The sequence below is a fragment of the Odocoileus virginianus genome, chromosome 20, assembly GCF_023699985.2.
Source record: "Odocoileus virginianus isolate 20LAN1187 ecotype Illinois chromosome 20, Ovbor_1.2, whole genome shotgun sequence".
NCBI classification, from domain to species: domain Eukaryota; kingdom Metazoa; phylum Chordata; class Mammalia; order Artiodactyla; family Cervidae; genus Odocoileus; species Odocoileus virginianus.
Window position 1 is genome coordinate 8,412,924 of NC_069693.1, and position 25,610 is coordinate 8,438,533.

The 25,610-nt window shown below is 52.8% G+C and overlaps 2 protein-coding genes across 3 annotated transcripts in view; one reads left to right on the top strand and one right to left on the bottom strand.

Annotated features, from left to right (window-relative positions):
* Positions 1-7,356: 7,356 nt before the first annotated feature.
* Positions 7,357-14,016, bottom strand: FOXA3 (forkhead box A3). The gene is made up of 2 exons (XM_020898090.2): positions 13,830-14,016; positions 7,357-9,046 (listed from the first exon to the last, which is right to left on the bottom strand). Exons 1-2 carry the CDS (start codon positions 13,896-13,898, stop codon positions 8,054-8,056), a joined length of 1,062 nt encoding a protein of 353 aa, XP_020753749.2. The 5' UTR covers positions 13,899-14,016; the 3' UTR covers positions 7,357-8,053.
* Positions 14,017-14,856: 840 nt separating this feature from the next.
* SYMPK (symplekin scaffold protein) overlaps positions 14,857-25,610 on the top strand; it is a 33,749-nt gene continuing 22,995 nt past the window's right edge. The window contains exons 1-9 of one of the 2 annotated variants that reach the window (XM_070450679.1): positions 14,860-14,945; positions 15,335-15,418; positions 19,383-19,506; positions 19,650-19,715; positions 20,979-21,032; positions 21,127-21,200; positions 22,904-23,030; positions 23,640-23,889; positions 25,206-25,376. In XM_070450679.1, coding sequence (XP_070306780.1) covers positions 19,402-19,506; positions 19,650-19,715; positions 20,979-21,032; positions 21,127-21,200; positions 22,904-23,030; positions 23,640-23,889; positions 25,206-25,376 — 847 coding nt within the window. In that variant the 5' untranslated portion in view covers positions 14,860-14,945; positions 15,335-15,418; positions 19,383-19,401. Of the gene's footprint in view, positions 14,946-15,334; positions 15,419-19,382; positions 19,507-19,649; positions 19,716-20,978; positions 21,033-21,126; positions 21,201-22,903; positions 23,031-23,639; positions 23,890-25,205; positions 25,377-25,610 lie in introns of both variants that reach the window. The other variant, XM_020898088.2, reaches the window with a different exon arrangement.

Below are 25,610 nucleotides of genomic sequence, written 5' to 3' on the forward strand. Positions count from 1 at the left end.
TCCCTTAGTTGCGTGCGATGCTGCGCCCCCTTTGGGACTAAACTGATCCTGCAAGGGAGAGGACGTCGCCTTGTAGCCTCCAGGTGGCGCCCTTCACTCAGGTGGGCTCACCGGCTGTTTTTACAAAGGCTGGCCGAGCCTTCTAGCCATCAGCCCGTTTTCCAGATGCCAGAACTAAGGCTCACCCGGGGGGCGGGGCGGGGGAAGGGGATGGCTCTTGCAGGGTAGCCACAATCAAGCTCGGGAATTAGGTTTCCCGTCTGGCCCATCCCCTACATCATCCCCAGAAGGTAGAGGACACAGTGCCCCCGAGGGGGAGTGGAAAGAGGCTTCCCAGAAGGGAAGAGCTGTGAGTTCTTGCTGGGTAGGGAGAAAATTAGGCCGGATTGCTAGGGCGGACTGCGCGAGGACATTTACCTCCTGAAGTGCACTAAACAGGGTCCCTGGGAAGACGGTGACTGCTGCTCGCCTCTGCTGGTGCCCTGAACTGTGCGCCCATCTCGAGATCAGCCTCAAGGGCGGCCGCCCTGAGACACCGTAACTGGCCGGGTGGAAGGCACTCCCCCCGCGGTCGCCTCTGATGTGTGCGGCCTTGTCCCGCACCTGTCCCGGCCGGCTGATTATTAACCAGGACTTCCTGCTCGCTGGCGTCAGGGGGCGGGGCCTGGGCGGGCAGTGGCAAAGCAGGGGTTAAGGGGAGGGGGCGGCCCCAAGAACCCAGCCCCCACCCCAGCGGCCTTCCCCCCGCCCCTCGCGCGACCCTGACGTGGAGATTCCGGGAAGCGGGGAAAGCGGGGTGCAAAGGCCAGCAGATGGCCGGAGAGATGGGGAGTGACTGTGTCCGCCCCCCCCCCACCCCCCCGAGCCCTGTCAGACGGCTCTGAGGCCCTAGGTTGCCCCAGGTGTCAGGAACCCAGCTGTTATATCACCCAACTCTGGAAGGCCTTAAAGTCCCGACCCATGTTGGTTACCCAGGTGTCCCACCCAGAAGTCCCAGCTCCCAAATATTAGGGACGCTGGGGCCTGGTCCTCCGTAGCTGGAGCACCCTCAGTTCTTGATCTGAGGGGTCCCCTCCCTCCCCCCAGCCACCAGGTCTCAGGTGTTCTGTCACCCCTGGCACCGCCAGCCTGGGCTCTGGGCAGGGCTGGGAAAACCACCCCTGATTAAATACACCAAGGCGATAAGCGTGGGGCAAGGGAGATGCTGGATAGAGCGCCAAGCCTGAGCACCCCTCCTGGGCAATCTTGTGGCCTCCCCTGACCCAGCTCTGCAGACCCAAGTATTGAGTAGCTCTCCCTGCCCCCATCCTCAGAGTGAAGAGGACTCCAGACGCCAGGGCACTATGCCCCACTGGGGGCTAAAGACCTGTGGAGGACACCTGGTCCTTTAAGAACAGCTGGTGGGTGGGTGGGGGGCAGGGGAGTCACCCCCAGCCTGGCCGGTGTGTATTCTAGATAGAGGTTGGGTTAACTATTAACAGAGCAGACAGCCTGAACTGTGTGGGTGTGGGGGGCTGGATCAGCCCCTCTTCATTCAGGGCCAGGGTGGGGCCAGAGCCAAGAGGCTCTGGAGTGATTTGGGGATCAGTGAGTTGATGAAGAGGCTTCATGAAAGGAGAGACAGGGACACAGAGAGAGACTCAGGGAAAGATGGAGGCCACAGAGGTGATGAAGGAGCTGTAAAGAGACTGGCTCATTGAGAGAGGACAGAGACCCAGAGAAAAAAGGAGAGACCGATGAGAGCCCCTCGGAGATGGGGGAGATGCAGAAAGAGACAAACATACAGAAAAGAGAAATATCCCGATGTGTTAAGAGAGGCTGAGATACACTGAGGAAATGCCAACAATAGAGAAAGGAGAGAGGAGCGACTGAGAGTCAAAAAGAGGATGAAAAAGAGGAGAGAGGGAAGGGGGAGGCTGTGAAATCAGGAAAAGGTACAGGTTTGAACAGAAGAGTTAAGACATAAGAAGGGCAGGGCTGGATCTGTTAGTCACTTGGTCCCCATGGTAAGACCTGGCTCAACCCTCACCTTCCAGGTCTCAACTCTGCTGACATGTCCTCCAGGAAACCCTCCTTGACCCTCAGTCTGTGTTAGGTGCTATTTCTGGGTTCTTGCTCCCCTATCCCAGCCCTGAGCATTCTAAATATTAATAGAACTGCACTGCGAGCCCCATAAGGGCAGAATCAAGGCTGTCTCAGTCCCACTGAGTCCCCAGTCTTGCCCGGCACTGGCTGTTTAAAGGATGGATAGATTAGTGGATTTCTTTCCTTCAAGAAATGTTTATCTGGCTCCCACTGTGTGACCAGCCCTGCTGTAGGTGCTGGGGATACGGCAGGGAACAGAATGCCATCCCAGTCTCATGCAGCTGACATTCAGGTGGGAGATACAGACCCATAAAATGTGGATCTCAGCTCCCGACCAGGGATCGAACTCATGCCCCCTGTGGTGGAGGTACAGAGTCCAACCACTGGACCTCCAGGGAAGCCCCAGAGATTGGTATTTTAAAAAGGGAGGCAGGGCTTTCTGAGATGACACTAAAAACTAAAGGAAGTGAGGGAGCAAGCCAGGAACACTCTGGGAGAATAGCATGTGCAAAGGCCCTGAGGTGGGTGCCTGTGTGGTTCACTCCAGAAGCAGTCAGGCAGTGCAGCTCTGGCAACAGGGAGAGACATACAACTGAGGTCAGCGGGATCGCAGGGGCACACTGAGGGTCCTGTGGTCCATAGGGAGGACTTTGGATTTTAACGGGAACAAGTAGAGGGTTTCAAGCCCTGAGAAAAGAGATGAAGCAAATGAGACAGAAAAAGCAAGGAATCAGCTGAGATGGACAGCATCCTGTTCAGCTCTGTGTCCAGGGCTCAACAGAGGGCCTAGTATATACGCCCAGTGACAGTGTCTGCAGGAGTGAATAAGAGGCAGATTGACAGAGAAAAGAGTCAGAATGACATTAGCTGGGTGGACAAACTCCCAGGGAGAAGCCAGGTTAAGGACCCAGGACGCCCAGGGACAGCAGACAGACAGACAGACACAGACAGACAGACGGCAACCCAGCTGAGAAGTCCCATTCCTTCCAGAGGCCTCCCCACCCGGAAACCTTCCCAGGAGCTGGAAAAATCCCCCAGTCCCCCCTGCCCGCCTTGCCCTGTGGCGTGCCCACTCACACCTCAGGCAGAGGAAGCTGGCAGGCCCCACAGGAACCTTTCTGTGCGGGGGGAGTGAGGGCGGGCGGGCGGCAGGGACGAGGAGAGAGGAGTGGCGGGCGGGCGGGCGGCGGGCAGCGGCTACACAAAGGCCCCAGTGTCTGCCCTCCTGCCCCTGGGTACAGATATAAATAATATGTACATATACCTTTATATATATATATATATATATATCTCTACCAGTGGGCTGAGGTGGGAGGCTGGGGCCACACACTCCCCCTCTTAAGGACCCTGGCAGAGCAGAGGTCTGCTCCTGTTGGGGCTGGGGCCTCAGAGACAGTGACCAAGCCTGAGTGGTTCCGGGTGAGAGGGACTTAACAAGGTTCGAGAGAAACTTACAAGGTTCGAGAGAAACAGGAAGAGACTGGCAGATTGTGGCCCCGAGTTAGAAACCAGGTGGCAGAGAGAGTCGGTGGGCTCAAACGGAGACAGATCAGGAAGGGAGAGAAATCAGATTTCCCTGAGAAAAGGCAGAAAAAGTCCGAGGCAGATGGGACAGGAATGAAGACAAGGGTCATTCCAGCGAATGAACCTCAGAGAAACACAGGTGAGAGGAAGTAGGGGCAGAAAGAAGCGGAGAGGCCAGCAGATAGCCAGGGAGCAACAAAGAGAAGCAGGCAAGCAGGCAGGGCCAAGGCTGGGGGCTTGGGAAGGCCGGGGGGCCGTGGGTGGGGGAAGGGTCAGGGCACATCTCCAGTTTAGGGGCACCGCCTATGGGGCTCTGGGCCAGCCCAGTCCAGGGCAGGCTAAGGGGCAGGGAGCGGAGGTGAGGGAGGTGGCCCTTGCGTTCCGGATCTTGGTGTTTACCTGGGGCAGGCATTGCAAACAGGCGCCCAGCCTGGCCCACGGCAGGGCGAGGGTGGGATGGGCTGGGCCGCAGCTCTGGGCACCAGTGGGCCCGACACGCCCACCTGTGGCCTGGGTGGTGAGTAAAACACACGGCGACACCTGGGTAGATGGTGACACATAGGGGGACAGACACAGTGACACACACGGACAGATATAGGCAGACCCAGGGTGTCTGAGACATAAACAGACCCAGAGAAGCCAGGACAGAGACACGCTGTGATAGACACGGTGGCAGACACAGTGTTGCGCTCAGAGACACGGCAACAAAACGCAGAGGCTGAGAACAGTCAGACACGCTGCAGGCAACGGCAGCACTGTGACATGCATGCACACACCGTGACACGAACCCCAGCAACGAGACACTGACACGGGGACACACAGGCGCACACACGCACGCTCACACGCTGACCACACAGATCACGCAGGAACACGGAAGCCCGCGGACACCATGACAACAACACGCTGACGCCAAGGTACACACTGACGTCGACTCCCGGACTGCTGGCTGCTGGGGTGCCCCCTTGGCCCCCGGTTTCGGGGTGTGAGCGGGGCTGACCGCAGGGCAGGGCTTGGGACCCCAGGGCCCCGATGTGCTGCTCTTACCCTTGTAGAACAGCGCCCTGATTAAGGGCCCCAGCTCTGGGCCTGGGTTCAAGTTCTAGCTCCCCACTCACCACCTGTGTGACCTTGGACAAGTCACTTCTTCATGCCTCAGTTTCCCCAGTGATAAAATGGGTGGTGGGAAGGACTGGCTCCATTAATTGTTAGGTGCTTCCACGATGCCAAGACATGTGGCACACCTTAGTAACTGTTGTTATCATTATGTTTCTTTTCTGCTTCGCCATCATCGTCTCATGTCTTCTGAGGCAGGTGGCTCTCTGCTCACAGCAGGGACCCTGCCGTGCCCTCTGTTTCCCCACCCACGGGCTCCTCCCTTGGACCACGTCACCCAAAGCCACAAGCCATGCCCGGGTCCATCTGTCCCAGCTCAGGCTTCTCTGTGTCCTGGTGGCTGTCCCTCCATCCCTGACCCCAGCGTCCTTATGTCTGTCCATGTGTCCCATGTGTGACTGTGGTACTTTTCCATGCTGGCCACCCGCCGGCTGTCCCTGGGGTGGGGGTCACACCTGCCCACGCTGGCCGAGCCAGTGGCCACCAGACACCCTGACGGATGGCCCCACCCTCCCCCCCCAGGACCCTACAACAACACCCGCCCCTCCGGCCACCTGAGGTCCCCACTGGGGCGGCCTGAGGCCTGAGCCTGGGGACAGGAAGCCCCAGGCCTGGCCGCCCTGAAAGCCTCTTTCAGCCTGGGCCTCCTCCGGCCGCCACCGACTCCTCCTGCGGAATAATATTTGGGCTGTTGGCCGGGGGGCGGGGGCCAGATCCGGAGGCCGCCTGGGAGAAGCCAGAAACCGCAGGGCTTCCTGCCTCGGGCCGGCCGACTCCGGGAGAGACCCCCAGGCCCGAGGGAGGGGGGCGGGCACCCGGGGAGACTGAGGGCCTTTCTCTCGGCACCAGTTGTTTTTTCCAGGAACCAGGAGGAATTCCCCAGCCTGCCCAGGACAGCGAGGCTGGTGGGACGGCTGACGGGGAGCCAGCGCGGCAGGGGGCGGGGGGTGACACGCAGCCGGCGGGGCGGGCACGGTGACAGAAATAGAGGGCCTGGCCTGCGAGGTGGCAGGTAGAGGCGGAAACTCAGGGAGCTGGGAGAGGGAGGCCAAAGGAGGAGGAGAGAGGCCAGAGAACCAAGGGAGTGGGGGGAGGCAGACCCCAAGAGAGGAAGACTTAGAGCCCCAAGGGAAGGAGGGAGCATTCAGAGAGAGAGGGAGGGACTCAGAGGAATGGAGAGGATGAGAGAGAGCAAGGCAGAACATTCGAGAGACAGATGCACAGAGGATGTGCGAGCTGCCCACAAACCATAGGACAGAGATTAAGACACAGAGACAAGTAGGGACACAGATGACCCTAGGGGACAGACAGATGGACACACAGGAAGTGGGAGAAACATTGCTCTCCCTTCTGTCCTCCCTGTCTCTCTGTCACTTTCTCATACACACACGCACACACACAAAGAGACAGCTTTTGGTCTTTGAATGGACTGACTAAATGAATGAGTGGCTACAGAGCCAACGGCCATGAAAGGCAAATACAAACTAAGGAAAAGACACCTGCTCCAGCCAGCCTGGTGGCATGACCTTGGCCCCAGCCTTTCCCATTCTGGTCCTCAGTTTCCACCCTGTGAAATGAGGGCCATGAAGAACACACCTGTGTTTCCCAGAGAGCCATGTTCTCGGGAACATCCGAGCCATAGATACCAGACTCAGAGCCTAGGCAGAGACCTGGACAAATAGAAGCCCCTAGACCCCAAACCCAGAGGCCCCCAGAAGCCCCCAGCGCCCAAAGGAAGAGTCAGCTCCTTTTCCCCACACCTGCACGTGAAAGAGACAAAGACCACTAGGGCCAGCCAATACACGCTCACACACAGCCACAACAGTGACAGGGACGTGGCAAAGACAGACATAAGTCATAGAGTCATACTTTTTAGAGGACATACAGGCATGCTGACTCACAGAAATACACATGAAACACACAATGATCCACAACACCGATGTAGGCACTGGTAGACTCTTTGAGGCAGCAGGCAAGTAGACAAAGGAACATACCGGAAGGCATATCCAACAGTGTGAGACCCAGGATCCCAGGGATAGGCGTGTAAGAGCATCACACACAAGAAAAACAAGGCAGACGCACAGAAGTCTGATATCCTGAGACACCTACAGTAAGCACATAGAGGATGGACATAGATTAAGGATGGACACAATTAAGGGATACAAGCCATAGATAACACCCACAGCAGACCATAGGGACCTCAATGGCTGTAGTGATACCCTATGACCCACAGAGGCACAGGCGCGCACACACACACACAATCTCCTTCAGTTAGCACCTCGTTTGTCCCTCCTCCTCTCCAGCTTAACCAAAAATTGAGCTGTCCCAAAGCTCTCTGAACCTCAGTGCTAGAGGCATGTGTCAAGAGAGTGGGGGTGGGGAGATGGCCTTGGTCACTTCAGAGCCACCTCCGCCTGCTGCCCCGGCCCCACGGCTGCGGGGGCTGCTATCTGTGAGCAAACTGTCCTTGGGGTCAGGGACAGCAAAGAGCCAAAGGTCAGGTCGATGCCTCCCCCAGCCCTTCCCCCAGAGAAGCAACTGGCTCTTGGGGGCAGGAAGGAGAGGGGACAGGACACAGCAATTCAGTTGTTTCAGCCTCGAAGGGCCCACTGGCTAAGGAAAAGACACATTCAGTAAGAGGCAGAAATGGTGCCTTTAATGGTCAAACACAGCCAGTATACCCCTTCCCCGGCAAGAACCAGACTTTAGTAGAAATCCCCCACACCCTAACCAGTCCTTTCTGGTTTTTCCTGGACCAGAGGGAGAATGGGCTCCAGAAAAAAAAAAAAAAAAAAAAAAACAAGGAGTATCCTCATCTCTACCCTTCATTCAGCTCACACCAGAGATAGGGATGACACGGCCGACACTGGGGCTGTGGTGGCCATCATGTTGCACAGCGGTACACGGGTGATGGCAGACCGTCAATATGGCGGCCATCACAGCACCCAATGGGCCAAAGAAGACGTAACCGAAATGGTGCCACCATCACATCCAGAGGCTCAGCCAAGAGGCTGGGCATCACAGCACCCAAGGGGCCAACCAAGAAGTCATCCCAGAGGGTGGCCATCCGAAGACCCAACAGGTCAACCTCATCACATCGATCAGTATGGCAGTCTTCACAGTACTCAATGGGCCCACCGTGATGTCAGTGGCAGCTATCATAGTACTCAGCAGATCAACACGATGCCCACAGTGATGGCGGTCACCACGGTGAGCAGTAGACCAACCAAGATGTTGACAGACGGGACGCGCAAGGTGTCCCCGGGGAAGGTCAGGCCCCAAGAGCCAGATGGTATGAGCTACCACCCACCACGCTCCCACCCCACCCCTGCTAGGATGCGTTAAGCAGAGAGCGGGAATAGAGGCCCTGGTAGTAGACCCCAGGCTCCCCACCCTCTGCCCCGTAACCCCCAAATCCCACGTCCAGCTTGGGGGGTGCTGGCGACTGTTCCGACATCAGATTGTTGATGGAGAAAGGGTGATTGAAGTTGTAGGGCGCATCCAGCTTTAGCTCCCCTGGGAGCTCCAGGCCGGTGAAGTAGGGCGTGGAGGGAGCAGCGGGCGAGCCACAGTCCAGAGCCCCCACTTCGTCCCCACCCTGGGCCTCCGGCTCAGGGGGCGGGGGCTGCGGCTGCGGCTGCGGCGTGGAGGCCACACTGGCGGCAGGGGCGGTGGCCGCAGCGGCCGACCCCGCACTGTTCCTGGAGGCCGAGCTCCCGCCGCCCCCTTTCTTCACCTTCTCCTCCAGCTTGAAGCGCTTCTGGCGACGTAGGTAGCAGCCGTTCTCAAACATGTTACCTGAGCTGGGGTGCAGGGCCCAGTAGGAACCCTTGCCCGGCTTGTCGGGGGAGCGCGCCACCTTGACGAAGCAGTCGTTGAAAGACAGCGAGTGGCGGATGGAGTTCTGCCAGCGCTGCTGGTTCTCACGATAGTAGGGGAAGAGGTCCATGATCCACTGGTAGATCTCGCTCAGGGTCAGCATCTTGCCCGGCGCCTGCTGGATGGCCATGGTGATGAGCGAGATGTAGGAGTAGGGCGGCTTGGCGTGGGCCAGGGGCCGCCGGTACCCTTTCGGCATCTCCTTCCCATGGACCAGCCCCGGGCCTGGGCCCCCATACCCTGAGCTGCTGCCTCCACCAGTGCTGGCACCCAGGCCTGGGAAGGTGGGCCCCAGGGGCGCTGTGGGGGCTGGAGGCGCCAGGGGTCCAGTGGGCAGTGGGGAGGCAGGGAGCCCCCCTGGGGGGTAGGGAGAGCTCAGAGGGTTCAGGGTCATGTAGGAGTTGAGGGGGGCCATAGTGGGTACTGGGGTCACCGGAGAATAGACCTACAGGGAGAGAAGGAGAGATGGTAACTGGTGAGTCTCTACGCTGTTTGTAAGCAAAGGGTCGCTGGACCCATTTTGTGTCCGTTTGTCTGTCCGTCTTGCCCTTCCGTCTTTACCTTTCTCTGTAAATGGCTGTCTCTTCAAGTCTCTCTTTCTGCCCCCCTCTTCACGCACCCTTCTCCCTGACCCCATCTCCGACATCCCATGTACTGGCGTGCACATGCTTTAAGTAGTTATCAAAGTGTGGTCCAGGACACCCTGGGGAGTGTCTGAGACTCTTTTTGGGGATCAGTGAGGTCAAACCATTTTCGTATAATGCTAAGATATGACTAATCTTTTTCACTTGGTTACTCTCACCAGCGTACAGTGGAGTTTTCCAGAGTCCACATGACATGGAATATTGCAACAGACCAAACGTAGAAGTAGCTAGGAAAATCCAGCTGGCTTCTACTGAACCAGACACTAAAGAGATGGGCAAAAATGTCACTGTGCCACCCCTCTCCTTAAATGTTCTGAAACAGTTATTTTAATAAAAATACACTGCTTATACTAACACATTTTTGCTACTTTTAAATGAATGAATGCCTATTTTTAAAATGTCTCAATTTTCACTTTGATTGTGGTAACAGCCAATATAACCCTGATCAATAAAAACTATTTGGGGTCCTCAATAATTTTAAGAGTGTGATGAGGTCCTGAGACCAAAAAGAAAAAAAAAAATTGAGAACTGCTGATTTATCTAATAATGGAATCTATGTGTGTACTTTCTATACATCTTTTAGGCTATAAAATTATAGCTTTTTAAGTCAAAGCACCTGAAAATCAGAAATCACATATTTCCACCTAATATATGTCATCTGTTTATTAAATGTCATCAAATCTAAGCTTCAGTAGTATTTTAAGTGTCAATGAGAATGGAAAAAAAATTGTCAATTATAATCTGCAGACACCACTGACTGTAAAACTCATTCCATTTTCAGAAAGGTTCAAATGGGGGGGAAACGTGCATCTTAGCTCAATGAAATAAGGTAGACATTGCTATGTCTTTGTAAGTAACTATCTTGTCTCTCAAATATTCAACTGACCACCTACTGTGTGCCAGGCACTTCCCAGGAAAGTTCTGCTCTGATCCTTGTGACCACACTATGGGGGAGGCGCTATCATGACACCCATTTTTCAGCTGAGCAACCTGAGGCCCCAGAGAGGTTGTCCAGGAGTCACACAGCAAGGAAGGAGAGCTGGGATTCTGAATCCAGGCAGTCTGGCTCCATATGGGTGTTCTGGATCAAGCTATAAAAGCAGTGACCAAGACACAGAAAAGCCTGCCCTCAGGGAGCTGTCAGTCTAGCAGGAAGTGAACAAGATAAATAAGGAAAGTACAAAGCTTGGTGGATGGGGACTTCTCATTCTGTGAGCATTTATCCCTTTCATCCTGTCTTCCATTCATTCTCTGGCAATAGTCCATCTGTCTGTCCTGCTTCCTCCCCCGGGGGGTGGGGGTGCTGGGGGTGCTGCTCTAGCTCTGATGGGAACCTCCACTGAGTCAGTGTGTCCCATCTCAACCCGTCACTTAAGTGTCTGCACAGACCAAGGTCCAGAGAGAAAAAGGACCTGCCAGGATCACTCAGGGAGCCAGAGACAGGTGGTAACCAACCCCAGGTCTGCATTCCAGTAGAGAAACTCTCCCCTGTCTTTTTTTTTTTGCGTGTCTGTCCAAGTAGCTCTTTCTTCTTTTGTCTCTTTGACGCTCCCAGTTGGCATTCTATGTGTCTGTTCATCTCCTTCCCTGTCTCGGTTCCTCTACACTCCTTCCCTCACTCCCTCCTTCCTCTGTCTCTCCCCCTGCCCCCACACTCTCTCCCTTTATCTCTGTCTCTCTCTCCTCCATCTCTCTCTCTCCTCCATCTCTTTCTCTCCCTCATCTCTCCCTCTGCCTCCCCCCACCCCCGCACAAAAAGACATTCCCAGCCCCCATCTCTCTCTTCCTCTGCCCCTGCCCATCTCTCTCACACCTTTCTCCAATCTTTGGAACTCTCTGATTACCCCACTCCTCTCCCACCCACCCCTCTTTCTTCTCTTTCAGTACATCTTTGTATCTCTCTGTCCCTTCCCTGGGCACCACCGTCTCTCTAGAAGTCTCACATTGAAATTGGAGCCACAGCTATTCCCCTCCTCCAAGCACTGGTCTCCCGTGTGGTTGGCTGACTCTGGTCCCTCCCCAAAAGCAAGGGAAGAGGGTCCTTTGGAGAGAGGGGAGAAGGTGTCAGAACTCAGGGGGATCCACAGAGAGTTCCTGAATCCCTCGATGACCCCCGACGCTTCTCCAGCTCAGTCAAACTCTCTTGTATCGCAGGGGAAGACAGACTGGGACCCCAGAGCCCTTCTTTTCTGGCTCCCCACCCACACGGAAGTCCTCCTTGAGGTCTGACCTCAAGTCTCCAGCTGCCCTAATCCACCGTCGGCTTTCACACGCCCCGGGGCTGGGATGAACCCCCAGTGTCCGGGTCTGAACCGGATCTCCCCTGCGAGGGCGGGGCTGAGACTGGGGGGGAAGCCCTGAGGGGACCTGCACCCCCATCCCAGGAGGCTGGAATTTCTCCCCTTTCATTTCCTTATTGTCTCTGGAGGAGGGTGTGACACGGAGCACAGGGAGGCAGTGTGAAGCCAGAAGCTAGTTTCTAATCCTGGTCACAGCCTAGGACCTCAAGTGGCCCCTATACTCCGAGAGGCTTTAGGTTCTCCATCTAGAAAGTGGCGGGGGGCGGGGGGGGGCGGGAAGCAGTTGGACCAGCTGATTGGTGAGAACCAGGGGCCTGAGGGGATGCCTGAGGGTTATAACTTTCCAATTCCCTCTAGACAAAGAGCCAGCCTGGTGGAGGGGGGTGCCATCACCCCAGCAGAAGGGGGCAAGAAGCAGTGTGGGGTTCTCCCCAGTGCTCAGTTGCTGAGTGAGTGCAGAAGTTTCTCCTCTCATTGTTCTGACCCAGGTGGAGGAGGTGGTTTTGTTGATGGGAAGGTTGAGGAGATCCTCATACAGTACGTCCATTTCCAGCCCCCTACAGGTCATCTCTTCCAAAATATGCCCCCAAATGCTGACTATCTCTAGACCGTCCCTCAATTTCAGAGACAATTTCCATGCACCTTGTCCCCTAAGCTTCAGGCTGTGCCCCAAATAATGACTCCTTCAGCCTAGAGCCCTGCAATTTACTTCTTAAGATACACCTCCAAAACACTGATTTATAGTTGGTACCCTTAAAGCACACCCCCAGGCTCTGAACTATGCAAGGCGTTCAACTGAGATTCTCCTACCACCTGGGAGCCTCCACCACCAACCTGGTCTCTGCCTTCCCCACCCTAGAACCGACATCTCCTCCATCTCTCAATGCTCCCAATCCCTTCCCTGCCCCACCCCACGTGCACCTCACACCTCCACAGCCCCAGGACTGGCCCCTCCTGGGCACCTTGCCAAGCCTTGCAGGCCTGGGTATCCAGGAGTCCCACCCTACAGCTTCAAACCCCAGACCCAGAACTCAGGCACGCTGGGGCCCCTGTAAACCCCAGATCTTAGTGTCTTTGGCGAACTCAACCTTTGCAGTCCCACATCCCACCTCAAGCCCACAGTCCCCATCCAAGTTAGAAACCCAAGTATCCAGACCCCCATAACCTTCTGGCTAGGACCCTGTCCCACCTCCACTTCATAATGTTGGCTAGAGAGCAAGCAGGCTAAGACGGAGTACTTGAAGCAAGAGGAATGCAAGTTAGACCTGGGGAAGGACTTTCCGTCAGCTAGGGCAAGCGAATTATTAGTCTCTGCCCCCTATTCCAGGGAAGTCTTGTCCTGTCAGAGATGGGACTGGTAAGGACATTAGCAACTTGTGGAGATGGTGGACGGTAGGGTGGGTCGGGAGTGCCGAAATCTGAAACCCTCCAGACTCCAGCAAGGAGAATCCCTGCTGAGGGTCTCTAATAACTCTTAGACCCCCGAAGTTCAGCTGGGAGGGGTGAGGGTCAAGAGTAGGGACCTGCTAGGTGGACACTGACCCCTTCTGCTGCCAGTGCTGTTGCCCCTACCCCCTGCTCTCAGGATCCCGACTCTGACTGCATCTGGCCCCTTATCTATCTGAGTCCCAGCTCTTAAATCACCTGTTATTTCACACTCCCCAAACCAAGCTTCATTTCTGACCACCTTCATCTCTTATCCTTAGCACCTACCCCTATTTCTGACTTTAAAATAGAACTCAACCCCAATCCTTATCCCAGAACCCCAATTCTTACATCTACCCCAGACCCTCACCTTTCACGCTAAATTCTAACCCTGAGCTCTCGGCTCAGACTTCTCTTAATGGTGACCTCCCTCTCCCATCTCTTAGTCACTATATTTCCCCCTAATTTTGAACCCCGTTGCCTAATCCCTCAGCTCTTTCCGTATCCCGGAACTCTGATTCCTATCTTTGGTTTATTCATTTTAATTCCTTTTACTTTGGGTCCCTGACACTCAGCCCTCACGTATGAGCTATGACTTGACCCTTGGCTGAATATTCCAAACTCCCATTTAAGCCCTCACTCCGACAAGCCTGCCTAAACCGCGCTCCCGTGCATTGTCCCCCGTCTCTGACTCCTTACACCTGGTCTCCGAGTGTCCAGTTCCCCCGCTCCCAGGTTCTATTTGGGGCCACCGTTTGAGTCCACACCCAGTTCCTTACCCCCATTTAACCCCGCACCCTGATTCCTGCCCGCCCCCCCTCCCCCGCCAATTCCCGCTCCGCCATCCCCGAGGACACACCTCGCCCGCCTCCGGGTAGTAGCTCCACTCGGCCAGGTCGTGGGCCTCCATCTTCACCGAGCCCAGCATCCCCCGGGCCTGCGCCCCCACCCGCCCCCGCTCCGGCCCGGGGAGAACCGAGAGTTTCGGATCTCTCGGCCGGCACTGCCCGAGTTCCGACCCGCGCCCGTCCGTCCGACCGCCCAGGGTCCCAGTCGTCCAGGGCGCCGCGGGAGGCGGCCACGCTTTATAGCCGGGACACCCCCGCCCTCGCCCGCCCTGGGCTCCCCTCCCGCCTCCCCGAGGGCGGTGCGCCCGGATTGGGGCGCCCCCTGCGGGATTGCGAGGAGACAGACCTCAGGCGCCGGGATCCGCAGCCCGGGGACGGGAGACCTGGGGACGGCCGAAGAGTGAGGGAGCTGTAAGTGGGAAACAATTGCTCATTCTAAAAGCCTCGAGGGCAGAACTCTAGGTCCCTTCTACTTAGGGTTTTCATCATCTCAACTGGAGCAGGCGAACAGCCAGCAAGGCTTGTTGGAGTGGAAAGGGGGCTCAGAGCCGAGTGGTCTCCAGAGGTTCCGCTGTTACTTACTATAAGGACCGGTAGTAGCCCCTCGAAACCACATTTCCCTTTGGACGGACTGGAAGACTGAAGCTTCTCATAACTGAAAGTGCTCTAGATTGTGTAAATGGCCAGGAAAAAAAGTGGAGGGGATCGGGGCCTCTGCTCAGATACCGCTGAGACTGCAGACAACCTGCAAGACCTAGGAGCTTCGCCTACCCGACTCTGTTCAATCTAACATCAGCCGTCCAGGGAACCAGAGTCTCCGTGAACTCCATTTCCCAGAAGCCTCCAGCCCCCTTTCCGTCCCGCCCCCTGTCACAGGACTACACTTCCCAGGAGGCATGGCGCCCGAAAGCCGGAAATGAAGGGCTACCCAGGCTTCGCAGAGGGGGAGGGCGGAAAGCCGCTCGCGCGGTACGGGCCGAGGCGCAGGTACAGAGTGGACTCCATTTCCCAGCGACCCGCCGAGTGCAGTGATTGCGTAGTGTCACGGCGGCGAGCGGAAGATGGCGGCGTCGTCTGTGAAGAGGCGCTGCTGAGGGGGCGCGAGGGGGACGGAGGCCGGAGCCGCGGTGAGCGGGGGGCGAGCAGCGTGGGGGCCAGGGACGAAGGGAGGAAGGACTCTGAAAGGGTAGGGGCGCTGTCGGGGGCAGTGAGGACACTGAGAGGAGAAGGGAGCAGAGACGCTCGGGACCCCAGTTGCTTCCCAGCTTTTGGACCCTTCCGTGGCTCCCCAGTACCCTCAGGGCAAAGTTCCAACGTGGCCGCCAAGGCGCGTCCGCACCCCCGGCCTCAGCTCTGCCAATTTGCTGGTCCCTCTTTTCGCATAGCTGCACTGGCCTTTCGATTTCCTCAAACTCGCCATACGCTTTCCCGCCTCAGGCTTTTTGCACATGCCGTCCCCTCTGTCTGCAACATCCTTTTACTCATTCCGCCTGGTTGACTCCCATTCATCTTTCAGATCTTGGCACCAACGTCACTTCCTCTGTGAAGCCCTCCTTTCCCGCCCTCCGTCCCGAAATCCGCCTGTTGGACGATCTCATAGGTCGCTGTTCCTTTCCTTCATGTCACTGGGGGGTCTCGCTTGTTATTGAACCTTTATTTGTGTGGCTCCTTAGTCCTATCTGCCCAGGAGCCCCACGGTGGGTAGGGACTGGGGGTGTGTCGGTCTCCGCTGTGTTTCCAGCACTGCGGAATCACGCTGAAAACTCCCAGTTAAGGTTCGTTGAATGAATGAAAGATTCTCAGGGGCCACTCTGTGTATGTGAGGGAAATCGTCGTGCTCCAGGTGGGAGGGGGGCGGCAGGACTCCATAAGGAGCACAGCGAGACGGAAGGGGAAACGATGATTATTGGTGATAGCAAAAGACTACAAGACACTCCCAGATATTCTTTAGTAGGGAGACTGGCAGGAAAAAAACGGATAGCCGTCAGAAAATAAAATATCATGGAACTGTAAAAAGGAATGAGGGAAGGGGGTAAAAAAGGAACCAGAGATAAAGAATGGACTGCAGCATATATTAAGGGAAAAAGCAGAATGGAAAACAGTGCTTATCGTATGCTTCCTTTTGACAAAAGTAAAGGAAATACTTGAAAGTTGCTCAGTCGTGTCCCATTCTCTGCGACCCCATGAACTATACAGTCCATGGAATTCTGCAGGCCAGAATACTGGAGTGGGTAGCCTTTCCCTTCTCCAGGGGCTCTTCCCAACCCAGGGATCGAACCCAGGTCTCCTGAGTTGCAGGTGGACTCTACCAGCTGAGCCACAAGAGAAGCCCAAAGGAATTATGGATATACATTAAAAAAAAAAAAAAAAAAGTGGAAGAGGAAGGACACCAGGTAAAAAGTTTGAGTGACTCAGTGTATTCTCATCATGAAAAGAAAAGTTCATCATGAAAGCGTTCATTGTGTTCTTCTGGGAAACAGCAGTATACTGAATTGTTGGGTGGCCATGACCTTTAATTTGCATGAACTGGGGGGCAGGGGAAGCAGTTCTTTTTAGAGAGGCAGTTCAGCATGTTACTGAGAAGGCTAGGTTCTGCAGCCAGGCTGCTGGGTCTGCATCTTACAAGTTGTGAGCCTTTGATCAAGTGATTTTACTTCCTTGGACTTCAAATTTCCTCATCTGTAACATGGGAACTGGGGCTTCCCTGGGGGCTCGGTGGCAAAGAATCTACCTGCAGTGCAGGAAACTCAGGTTTAATCCCTGGGTTGGGAAGACCCCCAGGATGAAGAAATGGCAACCCACTCTAGTACTCTTGCCTGGGAAATCCCCTGGACAGAGGAGCCTGATGGGCTACAGGGTATTGTGAGGTTTAAATAAGTTACTATGTGAGAATTGTGCCCAGGGCATATTAAATGTTCAATAAATATTAGCTGTTATTTTTCAAGCATTCCTAGAGCCAAAGGGCGTACTAAGGGATACTGAGGGATGCTAAGCCCAGTGATTGTTGAAGCCCTTTGACATTTACTCAGCAGATTTTTTTTTTAGTCTTTTGGTCATACTGCGTGGCATGTAGGATCTTAGTTTCCCATCAGGGATCAGACCTGTGTCCCCTGCATTGGAAGTTCAGAGTCTTAACCACTACCACCAGAGAAGTCACACTCAGCAGATTTTTATTAAATACTTACTAGATGACTTCCCTGATGGCTCAGATGGTAAAGCGTCTGCCTACAGTGCTGGAGACCCGGGTTCAATCCCTGGGTCGGGAAGATCCCCTGGAGAAGGAAACGGCAACCCACTCCAATATTCTTGCCTGGAGAATCCCATGGACCGAGGAGCCTGGTGGGCTACAGTCCATGGGGTCACAAAGAGTCGGACAGGACTGAGTGACTTCTCTTCTTCCCTGGCGGCTCAGTCGGTAAAGCGTCTGCCTGCAATGCTGGAGTGAAGTGAGTGAAGTCGTTCAGTTGTGTCCGACTCTTTGTGACCCCATGGACTCTAGCCTACCAGGCTCCCCCGTCCATGGGATTCTCCAGGCAAGAATACTGGAGTGGGTTGCCGTTTCCTTCTCCAGGGGATCTTCCGGACCCAGGGATCGAACCCAAGGATCGACCTCTTGAGCCACCAGGGGAGCCCAACGCTCCCTGGAGCATTGGAGACCCGGGTTCAATCCCTGGGTCGGGAAGATCTGAAGAAGGAAATGGCAACCCACTCCAGTATTCTTGCCTGGAAAATCCCATGGATGGAGGAACCTGGCAGGCTACAGTCCATGGGGTTGCGAAGAGTCAGACACGACTGAGCGACTTCACTTCTTCTTCACTCGGTGCCAAGCACTGTTCCATGCTGGGGACAGAGAAAGTGAACACACACACCTCTTCCCTCATGAAGCTTATAAATATGTAGTGTGTTTATAATGATAAATGCCATGGAGAAAAACAAAGTGACACAGATGGTGAGGGAGAGTAAGTGGAACTTTGAAATAAATGGTCAGGGAAGACCTCACTGCTGGGATACTTGAGTTGAGACCTGAAGGAGACAAGGAGGAACGGAGGTATGGCAGTATCTGAAGGGAGGGGTAATCCAGGTAGAGGGAAGAGAAGCACAAAGGCTCAGAGGGAGGGATGTGTTGGTGTGGTGACAGGAGGCCGGAGTGACTGGAGCAGAAGGAGCCGAGAGGAGGAGCAGAGACTGAAGAGCCAGATCGTGTGAGGCCTCCCTGGCCTTGGGGATGACTTGGCTTTGACTCTGAGCGAGATGTGGGGGTGACGGGCAGCAGGGAGACTAGGAAGGAGGCTGTTGGGTAGTCATTCTTTCAGCAGATACCTGTTAAGTGTAAACTGCTGTGTACAGTATATTATGATTCTTTCAAAAGATGCATCTTTTGCACCTCCTCAAATTATTAACAGTTTATGCAACAGTCTTCAGATCTCTTTCCCTGCATGTGAAAATCCGCTATACTTATCTCATGTTTACTATGTGCGATAACTCATCTCATCCTCAGAATAGTTGTGGGAGATCAACACTGTTACTATCCCTGATTTACAGGAGAGACAGCTGAGACCCAGCTGTTTCTTGCCTCAGGTCATTCTGTGTATATACATACACAAACTTGACAAAAATCAGTTGAATTGTATACATTCCTCTGAGGCAGCAGACTGTCACTGTCATCTTTTCATGATGATCCTTCTTTGAGACCCATCCTTTTTTTTTTTCCTATTTCCTGCCTGTTCTACTTTTTGGTTTTTCCTTCCACTCTTTTTTTCTTTTTTTAACAAATACATGTATTTTTCCCTTCTTTTGTGAAAAGGGGACATACTGTAAACATTGCCTTCACTGTGCTTGTTTTTAGTTTAATATGTGCTGGAGCCCACTGTTTATCAGCACACAGAGAGATTTGCCTCATTCCTTTTTACAGTTGCATAGTATTTTATTTTGTGGATATATTGCAGTTTTTCAGTCCATCTCCCTATTTGAGAAGACTCGGTTTGACAGTCGTCTTTTGCTACTAGGAATAGTGCTGTAATTGATATCCTTCTTATTTCTTGATTTTGCCAGTGTGACTTTGTGAGAGATATCCAGAGATATACCCCACTTATTTTAAAACAATGTCATAATATTCCAGAAAATGGCAGAAGTATAATTTATTTGATTAGGCCTTCTCTGATGTATTGAGTACTTACCTACTGTGTGGAGGACCCAGAGTTGTGTTTCAGAAAGCTTGCTCTGGTGTCCGGTCCAGAGTACAGCCCAGCTGGAGAGACGAGGGGCACTGAGGCCAGACAGAGGTGGCTGCTCTGTGTGCATCTGTTCAGTCCTCCAGCAGTTGTTTGTGGTCAGCCTGCTCTCTGTAAAGTACTGGGGGTGAGGCTTGGTTCTCCACGGGGTACAGCCTCTTAGCCGGGAGACACCAGTCTCCCCCCAGATTACAACCCCACGAATACATGCAGTCAGATCCAGACTCTGGAAGGGGGAGGGGCTTGAAAGGACCCAACAGGCTGGGAAGGAGGGTTGAGCCCTTCACAGAGAATGGGGTAAAGGCCCAGAACTTGCTCCATCCTCCTCTCCAGGGAGTACCGGGCAGCAGCCATGGCAGGCAGCAGTGGGGACAGTGTCACACGCCGGAGCGTGGCATCACAGTTCTTCACTCAAGAGGAGGGGCCAGGCATCGATGGCATGACCACATCAGAAAGAGTGAGTATGGAGAGAGAGGTTTGGAGTGGGGAGGCTCAGGCCCTCTCTGGGGCGATCCACCCCTAGCTGGAAGATCTCAGGAGTGCCGTAGGAGCTGGGCTGGCAAGGTGAGCACCCTGACTTGCCTTTCACCTTCCTTCCAGGTGGTGGATCTCCTGAACCAGGCAGCACTGATCACCAATGACTCAAAGATCACAGTGCTCAAACAGGTGAGGGGGAGAGGGTGATGCTGGGCTCAGCAGGACAAGAGGAGCCGGGATGGGAACCTCGGAAGAAGAGGGCACTGGTACTAACGCTCGTGTCCACGTTTAAGCACTCAGGATACGGCACGCAGTGCTGTTTGGCCACACTATCGTTTGATTCTCACAAAAGCTCTCTGAGGCAGGGTGATTTCTTCTCTGTTTTGCAGAGAAAGAAGTAGAGTCTCAGAGCTTAAATTAGCCCAAGGTCACTCTGCTAGGACCTGGCAGAATTAGGACCCGAATGTTGGATTCAGACTCCAAGTGCCTTGCTCTTGATCCTCGGGTTTCTTCTCTGCCAGAGCCCTGTCCAGTGGGGAAGACATCTAGGTGACCCAGCAGTGAGGACCCAGAGTGGGCAGGTCTGAGATGGAGGCGCCCGGCGGGGTGTGGAACCCAGAGGGGGCTTCTGACCCCGCCTAGTGGCAGGCAGTCAGGGAGGGCTTCCTGGAAGAGGGCTGTCTGAGCTGAGACCTGGAGGAGGAGAGAACCAGGCCGAGGGAGAGTGGGAGGGTGTCTTTGGCAGAGGGCAGAGTAGCTTGTACAGAAGCAAAAGGGGTGGGGAGTCAGGGGGTGCTGAATGTGGTTCAGAACAGGAGGCAGATGGAGTTCAGGGGACCCCAGTTCTACTTGTTCTGCACATGGCCTTGGGTAGCCAACACCACCTCAGCAGCGAGTGGGGTTCTGACGGGGCCTCCCTCATGGGTGGTTGTCAGGACTGTTCACCAATAGTGCCTTGGCTCATAGGCGCTGAGCTTCTATGAGAGTGTCTTTGGGAAGGGCTTATTCCAAACAGCCTGGCAGGTATTACACAAGGGCCTCAGGAAATGGGCTCTCACTGTGATAAAATGCCTGCTGAATTGTGGCAGTTGAATGGGGAGTAGAAACAGAAGGAGGGTAGAGAGATTCGAGTCTCGCGACACCTCTCTCTTTTCTTTAGCCCCCATCTGTATCATATGCTCACTGGCCCACCAGGACCTGTGCCCTGTAGCATCTTCTTATTGAAGCCTCACAGTAGCCCTGTGAGCTGTTGTTTCTGGTTCCCGTCTTACAGAAGGGCAGACCGAGGCTCGGGAAGCCACTTGCCTAGGCCATGCTGAGAGTTGAACTGAATTAGAACTGAACTTGTCCGCTGCTGCCCGCATGCTGTTTTCTCCTACACACGCCTGTCTGTACTGACTGGTCCCTGGTTTTACACGTGTGTCCTCCTCCTCTTTCCCGATCTACTTCCAGGTCCAGGAACTGATCATCAACAAAGATCCCACACTACTGGACAACTTCCTGGATGTGAGTGGCCAACAGGAGATAAAGGGTATGGGTGTGGGGATAAGGGAGTGGATCCTGGTGCAACTCTGACCCACCTTCTTCCTGACCCCGGCAGGAGATCATCGCTTTCCAGGCAGACAAGTCCATTGAAGTGCGCAAATTTGTCATCGGCTTCATCGAGGAGGCTTGGTACGGGGCATTGCAGGACACCCGTGGGAGCACCCCTACTGGAGTCGGCCTCTTGGGCTCCTGGCCTGGCCCTGCCCTGAGTCTTGCCCCCTGCTTCCCACACCCATCCTCCCTCCCTGCTTCCCCAGCAAATACTTAATAAGGTCCAAACCTTGGACTCATCCACTCTTCCTCTACTTCTTCCACACTTCACATCTACATCATCAGTAAGGACTGTCGACTCTGCCTTCAAACTGTAAACAACATCTGACCATTTTTCAGCCACTCCCCTTGCTGTACCAAATACTTTTTTATTCAGTCCTCATACATGGGATTATCTGTTTGGCCCATTTAACTGAAGAGAAAACTGAATCAGAGAGGTGAAGTGAGTTTCTTAAGGTCACACAGCCAGTATGTGGCAGTGCTGGGATTTTAACCCATGTCCATAACACCATTGCCCAGATTCTCAGTCTCCCATCTTTTACTGGGAGAGTTTTTTTTTTCCAATTGAGGTATACTTGATTTATAATAATATATTATTTCCAGATATACAACATAGTGATTCAAATATTTTATAGATTATATTCCACTCGACTATTATAAAATATTGACTGTATTCCCTGAGCTGTACAATATATCCTTGAGGTTTATCTGTTTTGTATGTAGTAGCTTATACCTCTTAAACCCCTTACCCCATCTTGCCCCTCCCCCATTCCCTCTCCTCACTGATAAGCATTAGTTTTGTCTTTTTTTAACATGTTAGCAAATATAGCACTTTTGATTTTTAAAATTTTAACTATTTTTCCAAACAAGCCAAAAGAGAAGAGTGATATTTTTTTGAGGTATAGTTGATTTATAATATACTAATTTCAGTTAAGTAACATAGTGACTCAGAATATTAATAGATTATTACTGGGACAATCTGTGGTATGTTTTCTGAGTTTGCCAAAACACTTTTTGTTCCAGATATGTATCACGTGACTGCTATGTGCCAGGCATTTGTGTCAGGCTGTAGAAATAGAACAGTGGATAAAAAAAGATATTGTTCCTGCCTTCATGTAGGTGATAGTTGAGTTTCATAGTTTTTGACTGATTAGCTTAATATTTGAGATTGTAACATGATGTGAAAATTCACATTCTGAGCTCTAGGTGTAGCCTTATTCATTCACTGAACAACTATTTATTGAAGGCCTCTTCATTCTTTGCTTCAATAAAAACTGAGACTCCGCTAGTATTCAGATGGGAAAGAATCCCCTACTTTCAGAGCCCTCCATCTTATGTAAACAAATTAGTAAACAAAACTCATGATTACGTAAGACAGTGCTTTAAAATATTAATGACTGATATCTATTGAATGCTTTCTATACTGTTCTAAGAGCTTTACATATATTGTTGTAGTTTTCACAGCAAGCCTTGAGGGAGGAACTATCCAAAATGAGACAAAGGTGCTTGTTCAGATTCACACCCGTGGTCTGGCACTGCTGCCTCTTAGGTGAACTGTGGGGCCCTAATAGTACGAAAGAGCAGGCGTCGCAGGACCAACCTAGACGGTGTTCAAGCGCCCCTATGTCCGAAGGTACCAGATGCTGGCAAACACAACAGGTGCCCACCTACATTCCAGTCTTCTGACACATTGGCCCTGATTTCCCTTTCCTTGTGAGCCGCAGGCTCCCGTCACCTGCGCAAAGGCCACCTTGACCTTGCCTTTCTTCTTCCATCCCCAGCAAGCGAGACATTGAGCTGCTGCTGAAACTGATCGCGAACCTCAACATGCTCTTGAGAGATGAAAATGTGAATGTGGTGAAGAAGGCCATCCTCACTATGACCCAGCTCTACAAGGTGGCCCTGCAGGTAGGAGCTCCCTGCCCACCTGGGGCTGTCCCAGCCTGACAGGTCTCATTCATCTGTTAGAATTCAAAACCAGCGTCAGATCACATCTTTCAAGGTCAAGATGTGCTGTCAGTCTTCAGGAACAGACAACGAGGGGCTCTAAATTCTAATAGCCCAGGAGTTGCCATTAACCCATCTTTCCCTGCATCCATCCATCCATTTATGCATTCCGCAAGTGTTCCCGGAGAACCAGCTCTTGTGACCAAATGGGCCAGCTGGGTCCACACTGTGGTGTGTTGTACATTAGCATTATTGAAAGGAAGAAATCCATTTACTCTCTGCCACCACCTTGTGAGGTCAGCATTGTTGTTCCTTTGGCTTCTTTAAGATCTGAGCCTTCAACACTCAGGCTTGTCAGTACCTCTGAACCTTATGAGGGCAGAACCAGGCCTCACTTGGTCACCAGTGGGTCCTGTCCCCCGCATCACCTAGCCCAGGGCCAGGGACGGAGTTGTAACTCAGTGGACGTTTCCCCAGTGAATGTATTTATCATCGTTTGTGGATCTCTGAGTTGTGGTGGAGTCGGTGATTGGTGTCCTGTCTGTCCACCCCTCCCTGACCCACACACAGTGGATGGTGAAGTCACGGGTGATCAGCGAGCTCCAGGAGGCCTGCTGGGATATGGTGTCGGCCATGGCTGGGGACATCATCCTGCTGCTGGACTCTGACAACGATGGCATCCGTACCCACGCCATCAAGTTCGTGGAGGGCCTCATTGTCACCCTTTCGCCTCGCATGGCTGACTCGGAGGTGCCCCGACGCCAGGAGCACGACATCAGCCTGGACCGCATCCCTCGTGACCACCCCTACATCCAGTACAGTGAGTGCCCTGTCAGCTGGTGCCGTTGGTCTGTCACTGCACCGGCTCCCTTCTCCTCCTTCCCCTTTTCCCCCTTTCTTAGTTTTTCATTTCTGGAATCAGTTTAATACAGTGCTTAAGAGCCCTGATGCCATGTTCAGATCTCAGCGTTACCTCTTACTCATGTGAGCTTGGGCAAATTACTTCTTTCTGAACTTTATCTTCCTTTTGTAAAATGAAAGTGGTAGTAGTACCCTTCCAGGCTTGTAGTGCTGTTCCATGAGAATGTGAGCACTCAGTAGTAAATACCAGCTAGTTATACAGTTTTTCTGATTGCAAATTATAAAAATAGTACATGCACGTTTTAGTGCCAAGCAATAAATATAGAGGAGTAGAAAAGGAAATTACCTCCTTCCCCAGTCCTGCTTTTCAGAGATGAATATTGCTAAGAGCATTGTTTCCTTTCGGACCTTTTCTATGCAAAGATACGCATTTATATGTGTATATTCATAGTTTCTGTGTTTGTTGGGTTTGTTGTTTACAGAAAACAGGGCCATGCTTAATACTTCCAGCTGAGAGGCATGAAAATGTAGTGACTTGTGTTTGAATCTCTGCTTTGCCATTGAGCAACTGACCTATGCTCTCTGAGCCTGTTTCTTCATTGGTAAATCCGGAGTCGTTACTATGGCATCTACTTTAGGGTGTTAGAATGAGCTTTTGGTGAGTTTATATGGCTGGCATAGTAAGCATTCCACAGATATTGGCTGTTCTTCTATATTGTTTGACCACCTTTTGAACTCAACAAAAATTAAGTTATATCTTTTCCAAACAGTATCATGTTCAGATGTTCAGAATGTTCCATTAGAATGGCTACATTACATTCTATATTTTATTCACTGTTTTGTATAATGTCACATCCAATAGGTTTTTGCAAAGAAATGTCGGGAAAGATATTTGCCACAGTTGTTAAGAGTTAACTTTTGGTGACTGGATCGAGGAACATGGTAGTTCAAAGAATTTTGAGTCCTTTATCTTGTGTTGTCACATGTATACATATTCAAAGTTTTACATCAATGTAGTTCAGATTCCTTATAGTTGGATATTTTAAGTTATTTCTACTTTGTCAGTATTGCAAGCCCACGCTTTGAGTGTCATCCCTAGACTTTTATTAATAGTATTATAGTCAGACTCATCATGCACTGAATCTCCTGAGTTTTTTCAGCCAGTCACAGCCATCTATGTACGAGGATCTTTCTCCTTTTGGTCCCAAAGACTGGTCTCTCTGGAGGCCAGGGAGAAAGCCACCTACTAACTGGTTCTCTTCTCTCCCTCATTAGATGTGCTGTGGGAAGAAGGCAAGGCAGCCTTGGAGCAGCTGCTCAAGTTCATGGTGCACCCCGCTATCTCCTCCATCAACCTGACCACAGCTCTGGGCTCCCTGGCCAATATTGCCCGCCAGAGGCCCATGTTCATGTCTGAGGTGATTCAGGCCTACGAAACCCTCCATGGTAGGTTGGTCCCCTCCCTCACTTCCCCTGTCCACAGACCAGTCTCCTCTTTTCTGAGAAAATGTGGGCTAAATAGCAGGCCCCTAAAGCATTCATCATCATCAGTCTAGTAGGTTACGGACATAAGGAAGGATTCTCTAGATTAGATACATATCTTTCAGTGATTGCACATGACAGAAATGTGCTTCAGAGCTGGTTTTAACATTGAGGTATGTGTGAGTGAAGTGACCTGGT